A 21,009-nucleotide genomic window follows, 5' to 3' on the forward strand; every position below is an offset into this window, starting at 1 on the left:
ATCTAGTAATGATATTCCTAGGTCAAAGGGTAAGCACAGTTTTTTAGCCCTTTGGGCATAGTTCCAAATTGCTCTCCAGAATCACTGGGTTGGTTCACAATTCCATCAACAATGCATTAGTGTTTCAATTTTTCTACATCCTCTCCAACATCTGTCATTTTCCCTTTTTTTTGTCATATTAGCTAACCTGATAGATGTGAGACAGCACCTCAGAGTTTTTAAATTTGCATTTTTCTAATCAATATTGATTTAGAGCATTCTTTTATATGACTATAGATAGCTTTGATTCTTTCTTTTGATTTGGAAACTCTCTGTCCCCTATCTATTTATCTAGTTAGATATCTAACTATTTAGATTTATAGTTTTATTATAGATTTATTAAAATAGTTTATTATTTAAATTTATAGATATCTTAGTTTTGGTAAGCATCCAGTGGCACAGAGGGAAAATTATATTAATACTCTTTTTCTGATCTAGATAGGAAGTCTCCCTTCCATACTAGATCTATCAATCCAGGGTCTCTATCACACGAGGTTTGACCTCCATCTCCTTATGTTCTTTTTCTACCTAAAAAAGACTAAAGGACAGACAGCACCAGCAATTTTTAATATGCTTTGCAATGTATGAACCTCATGGGAACTTTCTGTCTAAAAAACATATAGCTGACATATTGATTTTACTTTTATTATAAGGTGGGATTTGAAACAGTGTGATGTAGTAGAGGATTGGACCTAGAGTCAAGAAGATCTGAGTTCACATCTTACCTTTGGCCCATCCGGGCTGTGATCCCAGGCAAGTCCCTTAACCTTTCAGTCCCATAGGCAACTCTCTAAGACTGTAAATTGTAAATGAGCTTCTGATGTTCATTAGGGGACATTTCCATGGCAAGAATTCCCTATACTAATGAAATCTCAATTCTGTACCAGTCCAAAAATGGCCTGGGATTAGACTAGTCCTGCTTGGCACTGGAGGACAGAAATAGGAACAATGAGATGAACTGGTAAAGGAACCGATTTGGGCTCACAAAAAAAAAGTTTTCTAACAATTCATACCAAAAGGAAGGAACAGCCATGGCAGAAATGATGGGAAAGTTGGAGAGAAGTAGATTGATATGCATCAGAAAATTTAGGATACTAGAGTTTTAAAGAGTCCAGATAAAGTAGAAGAAGGAGTCTCTGGACTAAAAATGTACAGTCCAGAAGGGGTGAGAAACTCCTAAGAAAGAATTAGGAGTGGAAGGAAAAAGAAGAGCTGTCTAAAGAACACAAATAGGATGCAAAGAGAGCTTATTACCCAACTTCATTTTTTAAACAAGACATTGTAAAGAAAAGATGGATGAGAGGAAAGGTAATGAAGAGTGAATACAAAAGTGTAGCACAGCCATGCAAAAATAGTTCCAAGAATACTAAAGTTCAGAAACAGATGCAGCTGGTGAAGAAAGCTAGATGACCAAAAAGAGTGAGTCTTTCTAAAATTACATTGGTAGCTGTGTTCATTTTTAGGGAAAATAAGAAGGAGGAGAGTGGGGAAGAAAGATCAAAGAAGTTATAGGACACCTACTTGGAATGAATGGAACAGTGATAATGGACAACAGAAGGAAGAGCCTGTTCAGTGAGATGTTAGAAGTGAACTTTTCCAACAAAAGTGGGCTAGAGGAAGACCTGGGTTCAAATTCTACCTCTGCTCCCTACTACCAGTGGGACCCTGGGCAGCATAGCATCTCTGTGCCTCAGTTCCTCATCTGCAAAAATATGAGTTAAACTACATGGTCTACAAGCATCCTCCAGCTCTAAAGCTATGATTTTATAACTTATTTTGCATCGCTAAAGTAATCTATGGACTGGAAAGGGCAGAATAAAAATGACTAATAGAGAACCAATACCCCCTAATGGGTAAGGAAATTGAAAGACAGTTCTGAGGTGTGCAAACAGGATCATAAGACATTGTGTTCATGTCATATAAGGATTGGACGAAAGGAACTGGGGATTGTTTGCCTGAAGAAGACTTGTGTGGAGGAAATAATTATATTCCAAGTATTTGAAGTATTGTCATATGGTAGAGGAATTAGACTCTGCATTTTCTCCGTCTCCCACACCTGGAATTCTCTTCCTCCTTATCTTCATCTCCTCGCTTCCCTGTATTCCTTTAAGTCCTAGTTAGAAAAAGCCTTTCTTGGTAACCCTGATGTTATTGCTTTTCCTCTGTTGATCATCTCCAATTTAGAGTGTGTGTGTGTGTGTGTGTGTGTGTGTGTGTGTGTTGTTTGTACATAGTTGTTTCCATGTTGTCTCCCCATTGGATTGTGAATTCTTTTAGAACATGGACTATTTGGGGCCTTTCTTTGTATCTCTAGCTCTTAGCACAGTGCCTGGCACATAGTAAGCATTTAGTAAATCCTTATTGACTATCTGTAGTAGTTATTCCCTACGCCTTTTGATGTCCAGCTATATAATCTCTTGTCATAACAGTTGAATGGGGACAGTCTTTCTGTATACAGAGAAACGCATGGAACCATTTCCCTTAAGCTGTATCATCCTAGCAAGTGTCATAGGCTCTCCTCCTCCTCCCCACAGCAAGCTCTCAGCTAGGTCTCCTCCTTCCTTGTCTGGTTTTGAAGCAAGATTTTAAAAAAAAGCTGGGTAAGCCTTGAGTAGAGTCCTTAGTACATCAGGAGGTAGGGCACAGAGATACCACAGCAGGTCACACAGTAAAGCCATGCTGGGATGAGTCAAAAGCCTTTTAAGACTCCAGGAGATCTGAGACTGCAATACAAGAGAGACCACTGTCATGGGGGATAAGAACAAACTTTTCATCTTTCAATTCAATCTTATTTAATAAACATTTGTTAAGTGCCTACTATATGCTAGGGGAAACAATGAAATAGGAATTATTTTAGAAATACTTCATTCTACTTACCAAAGCTATCAAAAGGGACAGCTATTGTGAGAGTAACCGTAACCACCAAGTGAGAACGCGAGGAATCAGCATGAACTAGTGTGGGGTGTTTCACTCTGAGCTGCAAACTTTTATTGATAAGCTTCATAAATTCAGCAGGACATTCTACATGCCTGGAGAATGAATCATCATTAGGTAACAGCTTTTTTTTTTAAAGAAAACAAGAAGTATTCTACAGTTAACCCACCCTTCTAAGTTTGGGCAAGGCAGGGAGATCATCCTATGTACCCCAATTTCCAACTTCTCATGCATAATAATATGGCTTGACAGAATTCCATTATATAAGAGCAGCTAGGTGGTGCAGTGGATAGAGCACCGGCCCTGAAGTCAGGAGTACCTGAGTTCAAATCCAGCTTCAGACCAAACACTTGACACTTACTAGCTGTGTGACCCTGGGCAAGTCACTTAACCCCAATTGCCTAAAAAAACAAAAAACAAAAAACCCCCAGAATTCCATTATATAAACTCAGCTGAGATACTTACTTAGTTTGTTTAAGGAATAAGACTGAAAACCCAGACGCAAAATACATTAGAAATGAAGCCAAAAGGATTTTGCTTGCTCTGTGGTATACACTTAACAATCAGCTTGAGGATATAAGCTGGATATTCTGGATTTTCCTTGGTGGTTTGCACATAACTACGACTTTCAAATGGGCCTTCTCGTCTTTTTATACTTCTTTAAAAGTAGTTTTCATTCACATGAAAGATTAACAGAAATGTATTGAAGCCCTACAGAGAATGACGGATATACAGCTTAGATTGGACCAACTGTCTTAGCAGTCTGGGCGGCCTGTCAATTCATATCTCATTGATCTTGGCTCACATTCTCTCTCTCTGTCTCTCTCTCTCTCTCTCTTCCTTTCTTTCTCTAGTCTACTTCACTTTTTTTTCCCCCAGTAATAGCTTTTTTTCTGGCACTTATTGTTGCCTTTAGCAGTCAGAGATGCAAAATGTAGTAACCCAAGTGGGACACAGGGCTAAACAGACACAGTCCTGGAAGAGGACTTTAGAGCCCCAACTGTGAGCAGGGTTATAGACAAAGTTAACAGTAGGAAATCTTTGCTGCTCCTGCTCATCTGTTTGAGAAAATATATAAAATATAATGCTGTGTCTTTCTACATTTTAAAATTTCCTTCTCTCTCTGGATTTCAAATATTGGTGTGCTCCTGTTTTAGGCAAATCTATTAGGTGAAAATTTAGATTAATAAGACATATAAATCGTAAGTGACTATTTGCTCAATAAAATAATTCTTTATTATTTTTATTGATAATAATAGTAACAGCCAGCATTTCTATGCCTTTTTAAAGTTTGCAATGTGGTTTATAAATGTTATTCTCATTTTATCTTTGTAACAACTCTGGGAGATAAGTGCTATTATTATTCATATTTTATAAAGGAGGAAACTGAGGCAGACAGCAGCTGTGATTGGCCAAAGTTACACAGCTAATAAGTATCAGAGGCTGTATTTTAACTCAGGTCTTCCTGATTCTAGATCCAGTGCTCTACCCCTTGAGGCACCTAGGAATTACCATAGAAATCTTTTCAGATAAGAAGGTCCTCTAAGTTCATTTAAAATAAGATTCTTTTTACATCTGTTCAATTTACATAAATCTATTTGTAAACATGTTTATAAGATAAAACCAGCTACAAATTTGTTGTGTCACTTAAAGAAGGCGTCATGTATCAAGTGACTTATAAAGACCAGAAAAGTTTATAATAACTTGTATAGTCATCTAAGAAAAACAAATACTTTCCACTGAAAGTGAATCATATCTTAAGTATCCCAAACATAGCTGACTTTGGAAGCTATGCACTTCGACCTTTTTGACGATGATGACATGGCAGTAGGTTAGATAGTAGATTGGGGAATGATAATGATCTTGCTAAGGTACCTGTCTCCCCATTGATGAAAAGCTTGACATGGCTGATCTGGATGTCTAGGATAGCATTTTTCTCACCCTCACTGTGTCATATGTGTCTTTCTTACCTGGTAGAAGAAGAAACATTTCCAAGAAGAGGTTATATGATGTACTCACTCATAGGTCAACAGAGGTACATTACTCTTTCCTTCCTTGGTTGTGATTACATCACGCTTTACACCAAATATTCCAGAGCTGTCCTTGGTCAGAAGGTCAAAGAGTTCATTATTATATATTTCAACTACAGAAACCTCAACCCTGGGGTTTATGGTTGGATTTTCTGAAAGAAGTCTGGGTTGGGGGAGGAGGAGAAGGAGAAAAGGAAGAGAGAAGGGAGGGGAAAAAAAAGACAACATAATAAAATGGACTGAAAGGTACCCCCTCAATGTCAGCAAGCTGTCCTTAAAATGATAACTTTCACTACAAAATGATTATAATTCCAGAAATCACTTAGATTATTAAAGTCAGTGAGCTTACAATGTTTATGCTAACATCAAGAATAGAAACACAACAAGAACACAAACATGGTCTTTAAATTATAGAGCAAATAACTATCTTTCTTTCTTTCTTTCTTTCTTTCTTTCTTGGCAATTGGGGGTCAAGTGTCTGGTCTGAGGCTGGATTTGAACTCAAGTACTCCTGACTTCAGAGCCAGTGCTCTATCCACTGCACCACCTGGCTGCCCCTCATCTCTTTTTCAACAAAGGATTTTATATAGACACTTAGTATCTTCTGATGACTAATATGATAGATAAAAGGGAAAACATGGTGGAGGGTGGGGAATGAAAGGGAAAGCAAGTTACAGAAAGTAACAGGAAAAAGAGTCATTAGAGAGCAGTGAGATTTGGCCTTCTCTGTAGCATACCTTACATATAATATAGAGTACTTTTTATTAAAAAAAAAACCTTTCCCTTTGAGATAGAGAAATAAGCAACGGGAGGTTTAGATTTGCTGAGTGATAAAATTAAAGAAATAACCAAGGTCTTCAGACTTCTATTCATACTTGCCATTCAAATGTTCTCTGCTACTAGAGCAAAGTGGTAGCAAATGGCACCACAAAAATGAGTCAAGGAACAGCAAAAATTGAACCAATTAAATGGACATATTCCTCTGTACTGGTGAGTGTAAAATTTCTTTGCCATTCCCCACTCCCCCGAGAAAAAACTGTTAAAAGGAAAATCTTGCTTGATAAAATATAGTTGTTTTGTTACATTAAGTTATGTCATCTCCTGTGATTTAGAGAGAAGATATAATTTTTACTTATCTTTTTTTCTTCAATTATTATCCCAGCTTAAAAATTTATCTATTTGGAATGTACTCCTTCCTCACCTTTGCCTCTTAACATCCCTAGCTCTCTTCAAGGCTTACCTTAGGAGCTGCCTTCTGCATAAAGCCTTCTCTGCTCCTCCCCTCTCCCCAGGTACAGTCTATTTTATGCATACCTAATCACACAGGTGTCTATATATGTGTATGCATATATAGACACATTGACACGCAGGTATGTATCATATGTATATGTGTTACCTCTCCTGTTAGTTCCTTGAGGTCGAGAACTATTTGACTTTTTGCTTTTCTATCCCCAGTGAGCAGCAGAGTGCTTGGCACATAATAGCGGCTTAATAAATTCTTGTGATTATCTCTTTAATACCTCTTAATTTTACGTAGCCTTCCTGCATTATTAACACTAGATAAATTTCTATACAGTTGCCCTAGCCACTGCCTGCCCCTATCTTCCACCCTAGGTAAAATGTTAAAGGTACTAAAGATAAGGCAGACTGGAGCGTTTGCTTCATTGATGCTTTGATATGGAAAAACTTTTTAATACAGTGAAGAAGTCTATCTTTTTTAAATGACTAGAACTTGTTTTAAGTATTATGGCCCAAACTTAGATGAATTGTTTTATTTCTTGTCAAAGTTTTATGTAATCCTTCAGTCAGAAATTTCAAACTAATTTTGAACAGCTATCCTTTCCACATCACAGGAATTAGGGGCCTGGCACCTTCCTGATCTGGAAAACCCATGTAAAAGTTTTTGTCTCTCCCTTCATATCAGAGAAGAAGTGTGATTTTTTTGTTTTTCTTTTATCAGGTGCTTACAGTACCTTATTGTAAAATTTGGGTTAAGTATTTGACCACAGGCTCTTTGTCTTCTGCTGGCCTTCTTTATCTGCAACTTCCTCAAAACTCCCAAAAAATTCCCATTGAATTTCTTATGCTGATTCGTGATATATGGAAACCATGTCACGATGTGGAAGGGATAACTGTATTTTCTTTTCTATTGTGAATTTAATCATCAACATAAACATTTCAACAATGTGTTGAATGAATGAATGAATAGAGGTAAGAAGAGGGCCCCTGCTGAAAGAGAATCTCATTTACTTTATATTTTCTAGTCAAGACATCTTATGAAGGATACATATTTAGCAAGTTCAAAAGTGAGAATAGTTTAAATTCTTTTGCTTAGAAGATGAAATGATATACTACCTTGTACCTTGCCCTTGCCATACTAATTTATTCATCACATAAATTCATGGGGTTCTAGAGGAAGGCAAAATGAAAATGATCATATAGTTTTTCTGAAATACATCTTTTTCAAGTGAACTGCTGCTGGAGCTGAGTTATTTATTAGCTACTGAAACTACAATTAAATCAAGTATATTGCAGTATAAAAAGGGAAAAAGTGGTATCTTTATAAAAAGGATTTATGAGGAAAAGGAACTCATTAAGATGAAAAGAAAGTGAACTTTGGAAAATAGCTTTTATGGGCTTTACTTACTGCCATATACAAAGCTATCTGTAAGGCAACAGCTAAACTACTCTGTAAAGATTTTCACCATTTTCCCCTCATAAAGCTATAATTATACTATGATTGACTGCAAATGGCATTACAAAAATGGGTTGAAAAATAACAAAATTGAGCCAATTAAATGGATATATTCCTCTGTACTAGGGATTCTCAAATTTCTTTGGCATTCTTTCTGGGAAACCACTGTGGTTGGTTTGATGTTGTTGATTCTCTTTCCTCTATACGTAATAAATGGAATGTTTATTATGAAAGTTAAAAGTAAATTAAAATCACTTTTGCTTTGATTTTATTAATCATTTACTACATTCTTCCTATTGCATACTAGCACTTACTAGGCACTGTATTAAACACTTGGAATACAAGCTGAAAGACAGTTTCTGCCCCCAAGGAACTTACATTGTAATGGGCGTAAATTACATAGAAAAGAGAGATGAAAGGGGTAGGGGTTAGGGAGGTACCTTCTTTCTGAGAAGTTTTTGAGAATTTTCTGTCATCCCTTAAGATAAAAAATGGCATCCTAAGTATTACAGAACCTGGACTGAGAATCTGTTCTATACAATATTAAAGAGCCAGTTGTGATTAATTAATGTTTTCATTAATTCTATTTTATTTAATAAACACTTATTAATCACCCATTATGGACAAGACACAATGTTTGTGTAGTGAAAATACATTTTATTATCTTAGTAAGATAGTAGTAATACATTTGTCAACTTAGCAAAAGTGTCTCTTTTGTTTTAAACCTTTACTCTGTAATGAGTTGTTTTGAGTAAATTATTTTCCTATAAGTTGTATTTCAATAATAAGAGAAGCACTAGTATGGTATGCTCATATATGTCATAAACAACTGACAAGCATATGTGGACCCTATGATAGGGCAGACCATCAATGAAAAATCTTTATCGGTAGCTTATGTAATGAACTACTAATCAAATGATGTGGTAAACCAACTAGAAACACCTGTAGCTAGAACTAGAAGAAAACCAACAGGAAGCCCTCACTATTAGTCTACTCCTAGATCATAACGAGGTAAGACTCTTATACTTAAGATTCAAGAAGCCACGTTCTCTTCAAGACAATGCTGATTGATGGAGACTTGCCCAATGACCAGGTTGGAGAGAGAGATAGGGAGACGTCTGGCTGGGCAGAGAGGCAACTTTGGCATGAATACCTGTATGAGACACTCACTGGGATCTCCAAGAAGCCGGTGGGTAGTCTGTTCTTAGAAGGGCTAATGTTTTATCATTTGCACATTAATTAATAAAATTATAAACAATACAGTTTGATTGTATCCATTGAGAAGTACAAATCTAATTGGTTTTTCTGCATTACTAGTTGGCATATGCGAATTGGCTATAAGCATGTACCCTGTGTTATAGGTAGGTATTTGGCACATCAAGATGAAATGATAGGGTCTGCCCTCAAGAAGTTTATAATCTAATGGAGAGATAAGACACAATATTTGTAAGTACAACACAAGATGTAATGTGTTCAGTGGAAAGCAGCAGTTCAAACAAAGTTCTACTAAGACAACCTAAGGTTATGCTAATTCCCCACTACCAATACAGTCCTATCAAATTTTTAGGCTCATCCTAAACTCTTTTTACATAACCTGATACTTAGTCTTGGCTCTCCTCTCAGTCAAGAGAATACTGTTTTGCCTTTTGAGAACCCCAGGGCTGCAAGATAAGAAGAGAACAGACATCAAAGAATGCAGAAGAAGATAATAATTCACTGCAACTCCCAGCCTGGATACTGCCTGGAGACTACCCAGGCTCCCTGCTATTTGATCTCTCTGCTTTCCAAGCCCAAAAAGCTCCTGTAGCAGGGAGGAAAGCTCCATTTATGTTATCTATGGGAACTGATCCTCTCCCTAAGTTTAATAATTGAGAATTTACTACATAAAAATGCAGAAGAATATCTGGCAATAGTAAGATAGAGCCGAAATTTCCTCTATGACCCTCTTCAGAGGACCTGGTATAATGTTCTCCTATCCCTTTCTGGCTGTGCCCAGTGTCTCCTTTCCACATGTAATGAGCACACATACACTGATATGCCTCTGGCATATTTTCAATCAGCAATGTTGTTTGGATTCTAAATCAAAGGAGGATACAACTGACAGGAAAAAATGTGATAGATTTGAATGACACACAGAGACCTTTCACCATTTGCCTCCTTGTTCAAACTGAGAAAGAATTACTTACACAGCTTATCTACCAGGTCATCTCATACCTAATGACAGTGGGGAATGTTTGCTTCCCACTATTTATGTCCTTCAAGCAACAAAACAAGAAACAGAGAGAGACAGACAGACAGACAGACAGAGAGAGAGAGAGAGAGAGAGAGAGAGAGAGAGAGAGAGAGAGAGAGAGTTTCCCAGAAGTACTCCGATGAGCCACAGTCATTTGGCACGTATAGAGCATAGCATTTGAGGTGCTCTACAAGGAAAGACAAAATAAATGAAAGACAAAGCACTTGCTCTCATGGAGTTTATAGTCTAGTTAGAATATATAGAGAGAATATATGGCAGACCATCAAGAAATAGATTTAGGAAAATGAACAAGGGAAGGTGTAAATATACAAATTAATATAGTGCTAATAGAGTATGAGAGTGCTAAGGGAATAAAGGCAGTGTGCATACATGGGCTGGGTCAAAGGAACGGAATGTCCAAGGCTGTAAGCTCTTTGTGGCTCTGCCAGTAACTTGTTGATATTGAGGACAAGTTATGTATACAGGGGCTTAGATTCTTGATTTTAGTAAAATGAATGTCTTGAAAGATAAGAATTTATTTTCAACATATGGAATTGGCTGCATTTCTGAAAAAGAAAAAGACAATACATTTCCTACTAAGGAGAGGAAGGCAAAGAAAAAAACAGTATCCCCCAACCTTTGCCCTGCCTAAAGGTTGCAGAAGGACAGAGGTCGAGTGGAAATACCTGATCTCTTTAGCTTGACCTCCGTCAGGAGAATTGACTAAGAAAGAGCCCTCCTACATAAGATGTGACTAGCTTACAATGCATGGAAGAAGAGACACAAATGAAATTCTGGAAAAAACAGAGGCGACAACCTCCAGAAACAGGTCTGCATACCTTGCACATTGCATTTGCAAAATACGTGCTGTAAATTGTCAAGCATATCATTTCATAAAAAAAGGAGATTTTATCCTCATGTTCAGAGATTAGCAACCGTCCACACTCTACTTTCCTTTTGGGTTCTATGAATTCTTGCTCCTGATTCTCCATAACTACCTCTATAGCAGTACCTGAAAAGCTCTCCAGCTGCTCTGGGAATGATTCCCATCTCCTGGTCAGCTTCTGATGGTGAAACAGGATCACTTTCTGAATGTGGTCCTAGCATGGTATGGCTCTTTCCACTCCCCGTCTGTCCATAAGTCATAATACAAACATTATACCTACAAATCAAAAATGTTGGTGGGTTGTTTTTGGTTTTGCCTTTTTAAAAATCTTTTTCCATGGATATGCACATTTTTAGGCTTGTCATTTGGGAAAGGGAAAACAAGGGTAATAGATAAATTGATTCTCTCCATGCCCCTACCTCCCCTTGATGATTAGTTTTCTTTGGAGTGAAGATTTCATCGTGGAGATTAATGCTACAAAGAAATGCTAATGGTTTTTGAAACACTTTCCCCCTGTGTATCAGAGGTTTCAATTAATCCAGATCACACTTTCACTGTCCCCATCTGGGTCATTCATTTCAAAACAATCAATCAAACAAACCTTTCCCCAGAATAACAATGTTTAGCACTTTTCATCGCTATAATCAGTCTGCTGGGTTGAACAGAAAAATTTGAGCTGGGGTCCAGTGGTATTTTAGATTTTCGTATGAGCTATAGATCAAGTAAGCCTTAGGACTGATCTCTAAACTTTTTTCAATTTACAAACCTAGCTAATATATGATGTCAAATGAGCTAATGTCACGCTGTGTTGTGGTGTGCTGCGCTCTGTCATGTCATGTTATATACATGGTATAGTGTGTTATAGAGACAGCAGAGTGTAGCCAATGGAGAACTGGACTTGAAGCCAGGAAGACCTGGGTTCAAGTGCTTCCTGTGACACAGATTGGTTGGTGTGTCCCTGGGCAAATCATTTAACTTCTTTGTCCTATAGGTCCATTGCTAGGAGTATAAGTTGCAGAAGTTGCTGCAAGACAGAAATGTCATGTCCAGGCACTGTGGCTGCTGGGATACAAAGACCAAAATGAAACCAGTTCCTGTGTGCTCAATGAATTTAAGTACTGTTTGGGGAGATCCTACATACTATGCTCGGAGGGGAATAGGAATCACAGTCATTTCACAATATCTTGATGGATTAACAACGCAGAAATCCCTCAACCGCTATTAGCCTAATAGGGGAAAGTATGGAGAAATAAAATATAATCAGTTATGTAAAGGAGGTAGTCTCATTACTATTATAACAGCCACTTGTTGCCTTTGGATAAGAGGACCTATGGACGATGTTGATGATGATGATAATGATGATGTATGCTATTTACCTCCAGCTACAAAAACATTAATTTCTGGGCAGAGTGTATGCATTCATTTTGTTTAACTTTGTTTATTTGTTCCAGGGTTGTTTTTTTTCCTTCTTTCTTTCTTCCTCTCCATTAATTAGGGGTGGGGGATTAGCAAAATTAATGCTAAAAAAAGTTATTGTAATATTTTTAAATATACAAAAGAAAATATTCAGAAAGAAGCACAGACAAGCAAGATAATTATGAAAGCAAAGCATAGAATTTATTGTATGCTTTTTTAAAAGCGAGGACTATGAAGTGGAGAGTTGCGATTTCATAAAGAATCCTCTTTCTGTGCTCTGCTCTGTGTATGGGAATGCTCTCTTTTTTTAAGTTCAGAATTTTTTTAAAAATTTAAAATAAAATGAAGACATTGATCTTTAAAATCTCTGAGGTCTCTTCTAGCTCTAAATCTAAAATTTTATGATGTTTTAGAGTTTTGCTAGAAAATCATTTGAGAAAATCTCTTACTCTCTTGCATATATGCTTCATATACCTCATTAGTTCTTTTCCCCTTCCTTGGTGTTTTGGGGGTTATTTGAATATATTAATACAATTCCCTCCCTTTTCTAGGGAACTGGTACAAATCTCAGAAGAACCTTTTTAGTAGTAGTAATGTAAACAACAAGTCATGTTTATAGAGCACTTCAGGGTACACAGATCAATTTCCTCACAAGCACCCTATGAGGTACCCACCCATCGTGCTAAGTCTTGATAAATGTGGATAGCAAATCCCTCTCTGGAGTGGTCACATTATTTGAATTCATGTTGCATATTGCCATTGAGCTTGAGCCAAAGACCACATTTTAAATAATTTCATCTTTGAATGGTGCAAATTTTAATAATGCAACCACTTCAAGGAATCCATTATACACTAACCAGGAGCTAGCCATATTTTAGAGGATACAGTTGAAATGAAGAGGTGGAGGAGCTTGCACAGGGCCAGAAATCTAGTCATTGGAACCCAAATCCATTGCACTTGGAGTCATGAAGGCAGTCCCATATCCCACAGCCAACCAAATGGCTGTTCTTCAATAAGTACCGACTGTATCATTATTAAATGGCAGAGTTTGCTCTTAAGAAATCCGGCTACCCAGTGCACTGTCGCGGACGCCTGCATCCATGACTGTGTTTAATTGCCGGTGAGGTATGAGAGAGAAAGAGATCACGCGGACCAAGGGGTAGCAAGTTAAGAACAAGCTCTGTTTATTGATCTGAGGGTTAGGGTTATCATACCCCGTTTGTGGAAACAGAACCCAGAGTGGAAAAAGCCAAGTATCAACAATAATTTTTCTCATGGTAACAGTAACTGGGGAGAGTCCCCCCGGAATCATCTCTTCACTTCTGGTTATTTTTCAAGGCTTGTTGAAAGTCCTTCATCTTCTCAAGGGAAAGACAGCGTCTGGGAGGGGTCGGAGAGCCCATGTTCTGACCTAGGTAGCTCTCAGATAATGGACAGGCAACTAGAAAAACCCAGCCTGGCCTAAACCCTCAAACCCATCAGTGCAAGCCCTCAACAGTGCACATGTATATTCTACCTTGTGAATGTCTATAGATTTTATTTTGATTTAAAAATAGTTTTAGAAATCATTAGCATCACGCTGGTAACCCAAAAAGTACCAGGACTGACCAAGACCACAATTCCCAATGATTGTTAGAGCACTTACATTTTTTCTAACAATAATCCATGCTTTCCATATCCATGGAAACTAATATTCACCAACTGTTTTAAACAGCACTTTTCTTTTTTCAGCTCTGCCATTTACTAGCTATATGACTGTGAGTATGTTGCTCTGAGCCTCAGTTTCCAAATCTATATATAGGAATAATGATACTTGGACTGCATACCTAATAAGGCTGATCTGAGGTTCAAATAACCTAATGTATTTAAAGCATTCTTAGGACAATATGTAAATGGAAGATAGTACTATTAGAGTAGTAAGCTGCACTAGGATCATAGACTTTTAGAACTCTCAGATGCCATGCAGACCACCTCACCTAATTCCTGTCGTTTTACAGATTTGGAAACTGAGGCTCCAAGAAAAGAAGTGTCATTGACCTGTAATGGTTTGAAGACAATCTTGCCTCAAGGACCACATGCATTATTAAAGTTTCTTTTAATTATGTTATTCTGAGTTCTCTGATAAAGCATAGAGTGTGTATGCCATCAATAGGGAGGAAAACTTGCAGATCTTTAACATTTGGGAGAAGTTTAGGATATAAAACAATGTTTCTTTGTAGCAGTATTTTTTTTTTTAGGCAGTTGGGGTTAAGTGACTTGCCCAGGGTCACACAGCAAGTAAGTGTCAAGTGTTTGGTCTGAGGCTGGATTTGAACTTAGGTCCTCCTGACTCCAGAGCCGGTGCTCTATGCACCCCACCACCTAGCTGCCCCATGTAGCAGTATTTTTTCTAGAAATTTTAAATTCACAGTTTGGTTTATAAATTGAAAAAAGTTTAGAGATCAGTGCTAAGGCTTACTTGGTGCACAGCCCCTGTGAAAATTTAAAATATCGCTGGACCCCAGCTCAAATTTTTCTGTTACCTGGCAGATGCATCATAGCAATAAAAAGCTGTTATTCTAGGGTTCGCTTGTTTGTTTGTTCTGAGATAAATGACACAGACAGAGAGAGTGAAAGTGCAATTTGGATTAATTGAAACCTCTGATTCACATAGGGAGAATGTTCCAAAAGTCATTAGCAATTCCAGGCAGCATCATCGATCTCCTGGATAAACTCTTAAACCTCCGATGAAAACTAATCAAAAAATCGATGACAATTCCTGTTGCCCCTGTTTTCATTTTCCCAAATGACAAGTCTAAAGATGTCAGTATCTGTGGAAAAAGGAAAGAAAAAAACCACACACACACACGACCAAAAAGCCCTTCATTCCTCTACCCCCTCCCTTCCTATGCCCATCCATCTGCATTCTTTTGGCTTTTGGAATAGTATCCACAGGAGATCATTGGCATTCAAAATGTTTTTTCTTATAGGGATGTTTCAGACTATTTTGGAGCTCATAATTTTTTTTTTAAAAAAGCAGCTCCATAGGGAGAAATAGAAGCTCAAAATAATGTCATCTGTTTCATATTTGTAAAGAAAAAGCAACTCTGAGACAGATGGCTTTGACCCATGAGCCTTTCTTTCTCTTCTCTGGAATCTGCTTCTGCTTATATGATGGCTGACAATGATAAGTTTTCAACTGAAGAATATTTCCTAAATGAATGTGGAAATCTCAGCATTCAGGAAGAAAAGGTCAAACAGAAGCTCCAAGACATCATGAGAAAGAATGCTTTGTGTGGGCCATTCATGTTGATTCTGCATGCTTGGTATGGCATGCCATGTGGTGTTGGGCTGTGTGCTAGGTCCTGTCGTGTCATGCCATATCCCATCATGCCATGTTAAAGAAGCAGCATAGTGTAGTGGATAGAGAACTGGCCTTGAAGCCTGAAAGTCCTAGCCTCAAGTCCTGCCCAAGACAAAGACCCTTGGTGCCCCCAGATAACTTTCTAAGATTATCAGTTGCAGAACAACTATTCCCTCTGAATTGGTAGAGGGAGTTTCCTCACTGGCAGATACCCTTCTCTGGGAATGCCAGTGAAATCACAGATGTAGTCTAAAAAATATTACAACCTATACCTTGTGACAGGTTATGTGTTCATTAGATGCTTAGTATACTGTGGATACATATAGAGCCTTTAACAAAAGGGTCTACTCTTTTGCTACCGATTGCACATAAGTTTTTGTTTGATAATTTTCAATATAAATAATCTCTCTTTGGGAAAGTGAATGCAACCTGCAAAACTGAATTTTACACAGTCTTACAAAACTGATGTGGAAAGTCTATGCCTCCTATGTGTGTGTCTATTAAATGAATAAGGACAATCTACAAATTATTGTTCAGTGAATTTCCTCTCCCTCATGACTGACTCATAACCACTGGGCCAAGGGTGGAGAACCTGCAGCCTCAAAGCCACATGTGACCCTCTAGGTCCTCAAGTGTGGCCCTTTGACAGAAACCAAACTTCACAGAACAAATCCCCTTAATAAAAGGATTTGTTCTATAAAACTTGGACTCAGTCAAAAAGCTGCACGCAAGGACCTAGAAGGCCACATGTGGTCTCAGGGCTGCAGGTTCCTCACCTCTGCATTGGGCTACAAGAGATCAAAATTAGTCCAGATTTCACTCCTACGTAGCACTGAAAACTCCTATTGAAGTGAACAGGAGCTCTGTCTGTGATGAACAGAAGACTGATTCCCAGAGGGAGACATTCCCTTTCTGAAGCTAATGTTACTGACAGATTGCTCCTGCTACATTTTTTTAAACGTTCTGAAACATAAAGTAAGTACAGGAGAGAAGAGCAGACGACATCACAGAAACAATCATAATCCTACTTATTGTGGTAAACAATACAATACAAAGAAAAGTCCCAAACAAACTCTTGCCATATTCACTACTTAACTCAGTTACAAGGCTCTTCGGTCAGCATTTTCAACTATGCTCCCCATATGAGAAATGTTTTAGAGTTCACCTGCAATTTTTGTTTAAAAGCAAACAAAAACTCCTGTTAATATAAGTATAGCCCTGTGTAATCTATTGTGTTAATTGGTTCTTTGAAAACATGATGTCAGGTGAAATAATATTCCACTAGAATTTGGTTCTAAAAGATGATTGACTGAATAACATTGCAGATGGGGTTTCGCACTTTTATGTGTGTGTGGAGGGGGTTATAATGTGTTAATGACATTTTGGGGAAATGATATTAACCTGGGCAACCTTTTTTTTTTCCTGGGTATGCCTACACTACCACACAATAAAACTATTATTGTATTTTCTTGTTTACACAAGCAGAAAAGCAGAAAATTCCTTCAGAAAATTAATTACAAATGTTAGCACTGACATAAAAATTGTTTTTTTTCTTAACTTACCCATCTAAGAGAGATGTAAGCAGGGGGCACACATCTCCAAACACTATCTTCTGAGACTCCAAAGGACTATAAACTCTGATGGGAAAAGAAGAAATGGCGTTTTAGTGAAAGAAAAAAAGAAGACAGATTTCTTTAGCAACACAAACTTAAGATTGAAAGGAAAAAAAAAATCACTGGCGTATTTCCCGTGACCAGTGCCATTTGAACTACTCATCAAAATTAAGGTTCGATGTTCTTTCAAAGTAAAAGAGAAATGAGGTTTGTGACTGTGTCAAGTTAACTGAGGCCAAAGAATAGAGAATGAGGGCGTGACTATTTCTCCCTGTCTCCTTAAACCAAAATGTACGATAGAATATAAGGAGAAAGATACTGCTCGTAAAGCTTTAAAACACTGTATTTATCTTACAACTAAATGAGCCTTTTTGTGGTCCAGGTTAAGTCGTGTCATAAAGCGGGTTTTAAGGCCCTATAAGGGCTACTACGTGCTAGGCTCTGTGACCTTGTTACAGCAACGATACAATTCTTTTTACAAGAAAATGTAAAAATTCTATCCTAAACAACAGTTCAACATAAGCATTTGTTCTTTTATGATTGGATATATTAAAAGCTTTGTTCCCCCTAGGCACAAAGTCAATTAGCAGATCTTCAATTCATACTACAGATACCTAGTGTCTAAATGTGGCTCTTAAGTTTATAAACAAGGTAAGCTTGGAAGCAGAACCCAATGAGCACTGTTCACTGAACAAAGAGGCATAGAATGTTGCCAAACAATAAAATTAACACTAAGGGACAGCCTGCCAAAAACCCTGTACTGTCAACACCAATGGATTCTCTCATTAGTCAAATGCTGTTTTGATTTCAGAATTTCGTATAGTTTCCTGAAATCTGAGTTTTCACTTCAGCTGAAACTAAACTTTCCCAAGACTTTTCTTTTTTCCAAAACGCTCTATTTACCATACCACCACTGTGGTTAAATCTGAAGATTCGGGAGTCCTTAGGTGAAGCCATCCTACTAAGCAGGTCTTTACTTTCCCTGGCCTCAGTTTCACCATCTGTAAAATGAGGAGGGTGGATTAGATGAATCTCAGAGGGCCAACCAATTTTAATATCCTGGGACAGGGGTGCAAAATGAAGAAAACGCTGGGAAGACTTCTCTGCATTCAATTAATCTCCAGAAATACACAGACTAGTCTATACCAGTAATGAGGGAGTCATGCCAAAGGCAGGAAGCCAACCTGTTAAAAGCAAACAAACAATCTCCTCACTACCTGTAAAACAAAGAAAATCTCAGTAAGCACATATAGCAAAATCTCCCAAATTAAACTTTGTTGTTTAGTTGTTTTTCAGTCATGTCTGACTCTTCCTGACCCCTTTCTTGGCAGAGATGCTGGAGTAGCTTACCATTTCCTTCTCCAGCTCATTTTACAGATGAGAAACTGAGGCAAACAGGGTGAAGTGACTTGCCCAAGGTCACATAGCTAGTGTCTGTGACCAGATTTGAACTCATGAAGATGAATCTTCCTGACTCTTCACTGTGCCACCTAGCTGCTCCATTGTCATTGCCATTTCATAAACCTTCTATTCTACTCTTTAATGGCAAACCACTCTAGTATTTCTGACAAGAAAACCCCATTAGGGTCACAAGGAGTCAGACACAACTGAAAAGACTGAACAACAGCTATTCTACCCTTATCTAATCCTGAGAGCATTGCAAATCCTTTCTTTACATCTCTCATCACCAAGAGTATAGCCACCCCTCCCCTCCACTAACACACACACTTAAAGGAGGTCTGGTCTTCTTCTCTAAGAGATTGAGGCCCTCCCACATAAAACCCTCTCAACTCCTCTCCTCCATTCTTCAAAGCTCTGAATCATCTCCCTCCGGTTACAGAAGAGATCTCTATGACTCACTGAGGATAATTCCTTTGCCAATACCCTTGATTCTCTCATTCCTTTAAGCTTACCTAAAATCCTGAAAAAGCCAACAAAAACCCCCCAACCTTCACCATCTAGTCATTGCTCTATGTCCTGTACCTCACCATGAAGCTTCTTGAAAAATTGCTCAGACATGATGCCTCTGTTTCCTGATGACATACTCTCTCCTTGATCCCTGGCTTGGACCCCTCCTCCAAAACTGTTCTCAAAGCAAACCACTTAATGTTCTCTTAAGCATCAAATGCTCCCCCTCCTCCCCTCAGTCTCTTAGTGCTATGCAAGGTTCAGCACCTTAAAGTCAGACTTTTTCATTTCGGTCTTTGCATTCCCAGCCCCTATTACAGTACCTGAAACACAGTAGGCACTTATTTAGCAAACTAACACTTACTCAATTCAATTGAAACCCCATGATCTTCTTTTTCCCCAGTCCTCATCCTCTGACTTCTCTTTGATTCTCTCCTTTCTTAGCTTGTGATGCTCTATACTCTAGTCGAGGTTCTCTTCTAATTTCTCTGACCATTCTTCCTCTGTCGCCATTGATAGCTCCTCATGCTCTTCCCAGGTCCTTAATGGGGCTCAGTCCCTGAGCCTTCTCCTTGTGCATCTTCTCTCTCTACATTCTCTCTTTTTACAATCTTATTCGCTAGTGTAGCTTCAACAATGCCTTTGTCGATAATTTTCTCATCTGTGTCTTCAGTTTTGACATCTCTTCTTAGCTTCACATTCACCTGTACTACTACCATCCCTAAATGTCCACAAGTACCTCCAACTAAAATGGAGCTCGTTATGTGGGAGGAGGAAATTCTAGACATCGTTTGCCTAAAAAGATTGAGAGCTTTATAGATTTCCTGTTCAATGAGAGTCAATCGTGTGATATGATAGCTAAGCTAATCTGATTTGGGGTTGTCTTAGAAGTGGTGTTGTGCCTGGGAATAAGGAGGTGAAAAAGTAGCACTGGTTGGGCTATATTTGGGGTCTTGTCTTCAGTTCTTGGCACCAAGTTTTAGGAAGAACATTGATAAATTGGAAGGCATTCAGAGGAAGACAACCAGGAAGATGAAGGGCCTTTAGTTCAAGTCTTATGAGGATCAGGTGAATAATAATAATATTAATAACAATTCATTATCTAATAATAATGAATAACAACCCATGTTCATGTCTCCTTAAAACTAAATGTGACTTCTAACTCAAGGAGGTAATTGAGCCAAAATATCTTACATATTGATGTACATCAATAGCACTACATAATAAGGCTACAATAAAAACATTAAATAGCTCCTTTATCTCATGGAATCTTTCTCCAATGAAAACAATATATGATTATATTATTTATTATGTTCTTATAGAGTCATTGAGAGAGTGGGGATGGTAGGGGGAAATCTCCTGGAGAAGACAGGATAGAACGGGATTGCATGTGCATGTAAAGGTGTTTGCCTTAGCAAGGAGAAGGGCTATCTCACTACACAAGACTGAGTCAAGGAGGAGACAGAAGCAGAAGGCATCTGGGTGATGGGAAATCAAGAGAAGAAGAGAAAAGGAAGTTTGCCTCTCATGATCTTTATCATCTTTCAAAGCTTAAGTCAGATGCTACCTCCTCCATGAGGTCTTCCCTGATTCCCCCAGCTATTGGTGTTTTATCTTTCCTAAATTTATTATGCTTGTTTGTGAACACATTGTTTCTCCCTAGTAGCATATTAGCTAGTGGTAGTATCTTACCAACATGGACTCTTTGTTTTTTCTTTTTCTCTCCAGTGCCTAGTACCCAATTGGCACTTAATGTTTGAGTTGATCTGTTCTCCCCTATTGTTAATGATTTCCCACTCAGATCTCACAGAGCACTTTGATTTATAAATCTCTGATGCATTTGTTATATTACTATGTATCACCCATTTAGCTGTGTTTGTGTTCTATTCCCTCTGTTATATTGTGAATCTAG

At 38.0% G+C, this 21,009-nt stretch overlaps 1 protein-coding gene across 1 annotated transcript in view; it reads right to left on the minus strand.

Moving 5' to 3' along the window:
* Positions 1-21,009, minus strand: part of KIF25 (kinesin family member 25) — a 104,357-nt gene that overhangs the window by 13,454 nt on the left and 69,894 nt on the right. Inside the window, exons 9-12 of the mRNA XM_020970432.2 lie at positions 17,139-17,213; positions 10,944-11,093; positions 4,993-5,166; positions 2,917-3,068 (exon numbers count right to left, since the gene is read on the minus strand). Coding sequence (XP_020826091.2) covers positions 2,917-3,068; positions 4,993-5,166; positions 10,944-11,093; positions 17,139-17,213 — 551 coding nt within the window. The remainder of the gene's footprint in view (positions 1-2,916; positions 3,069-4,992; positions 5,167-10,943; positions 11,094-17,138; positions 17,214-21,009) is intronic.

The sequence above is a fragment of the Phascolarctos cinereus genome, unplaced genomic scaffold (assembly GCF_003287225.1).
Source record: "Phascolarctos cinereus isolate Bilbo 61053 unplaced genomic scaffold, phaCin_HiC Scaffold_5;HRSCAF=322, whole genome shotgun sequence".
NCBI lineage: Eukaryota > Metazoa > Chordata > Mammalia > Diprotodontia > Phascolarctidae > Phascolarctos > Phascolarctos cinereus.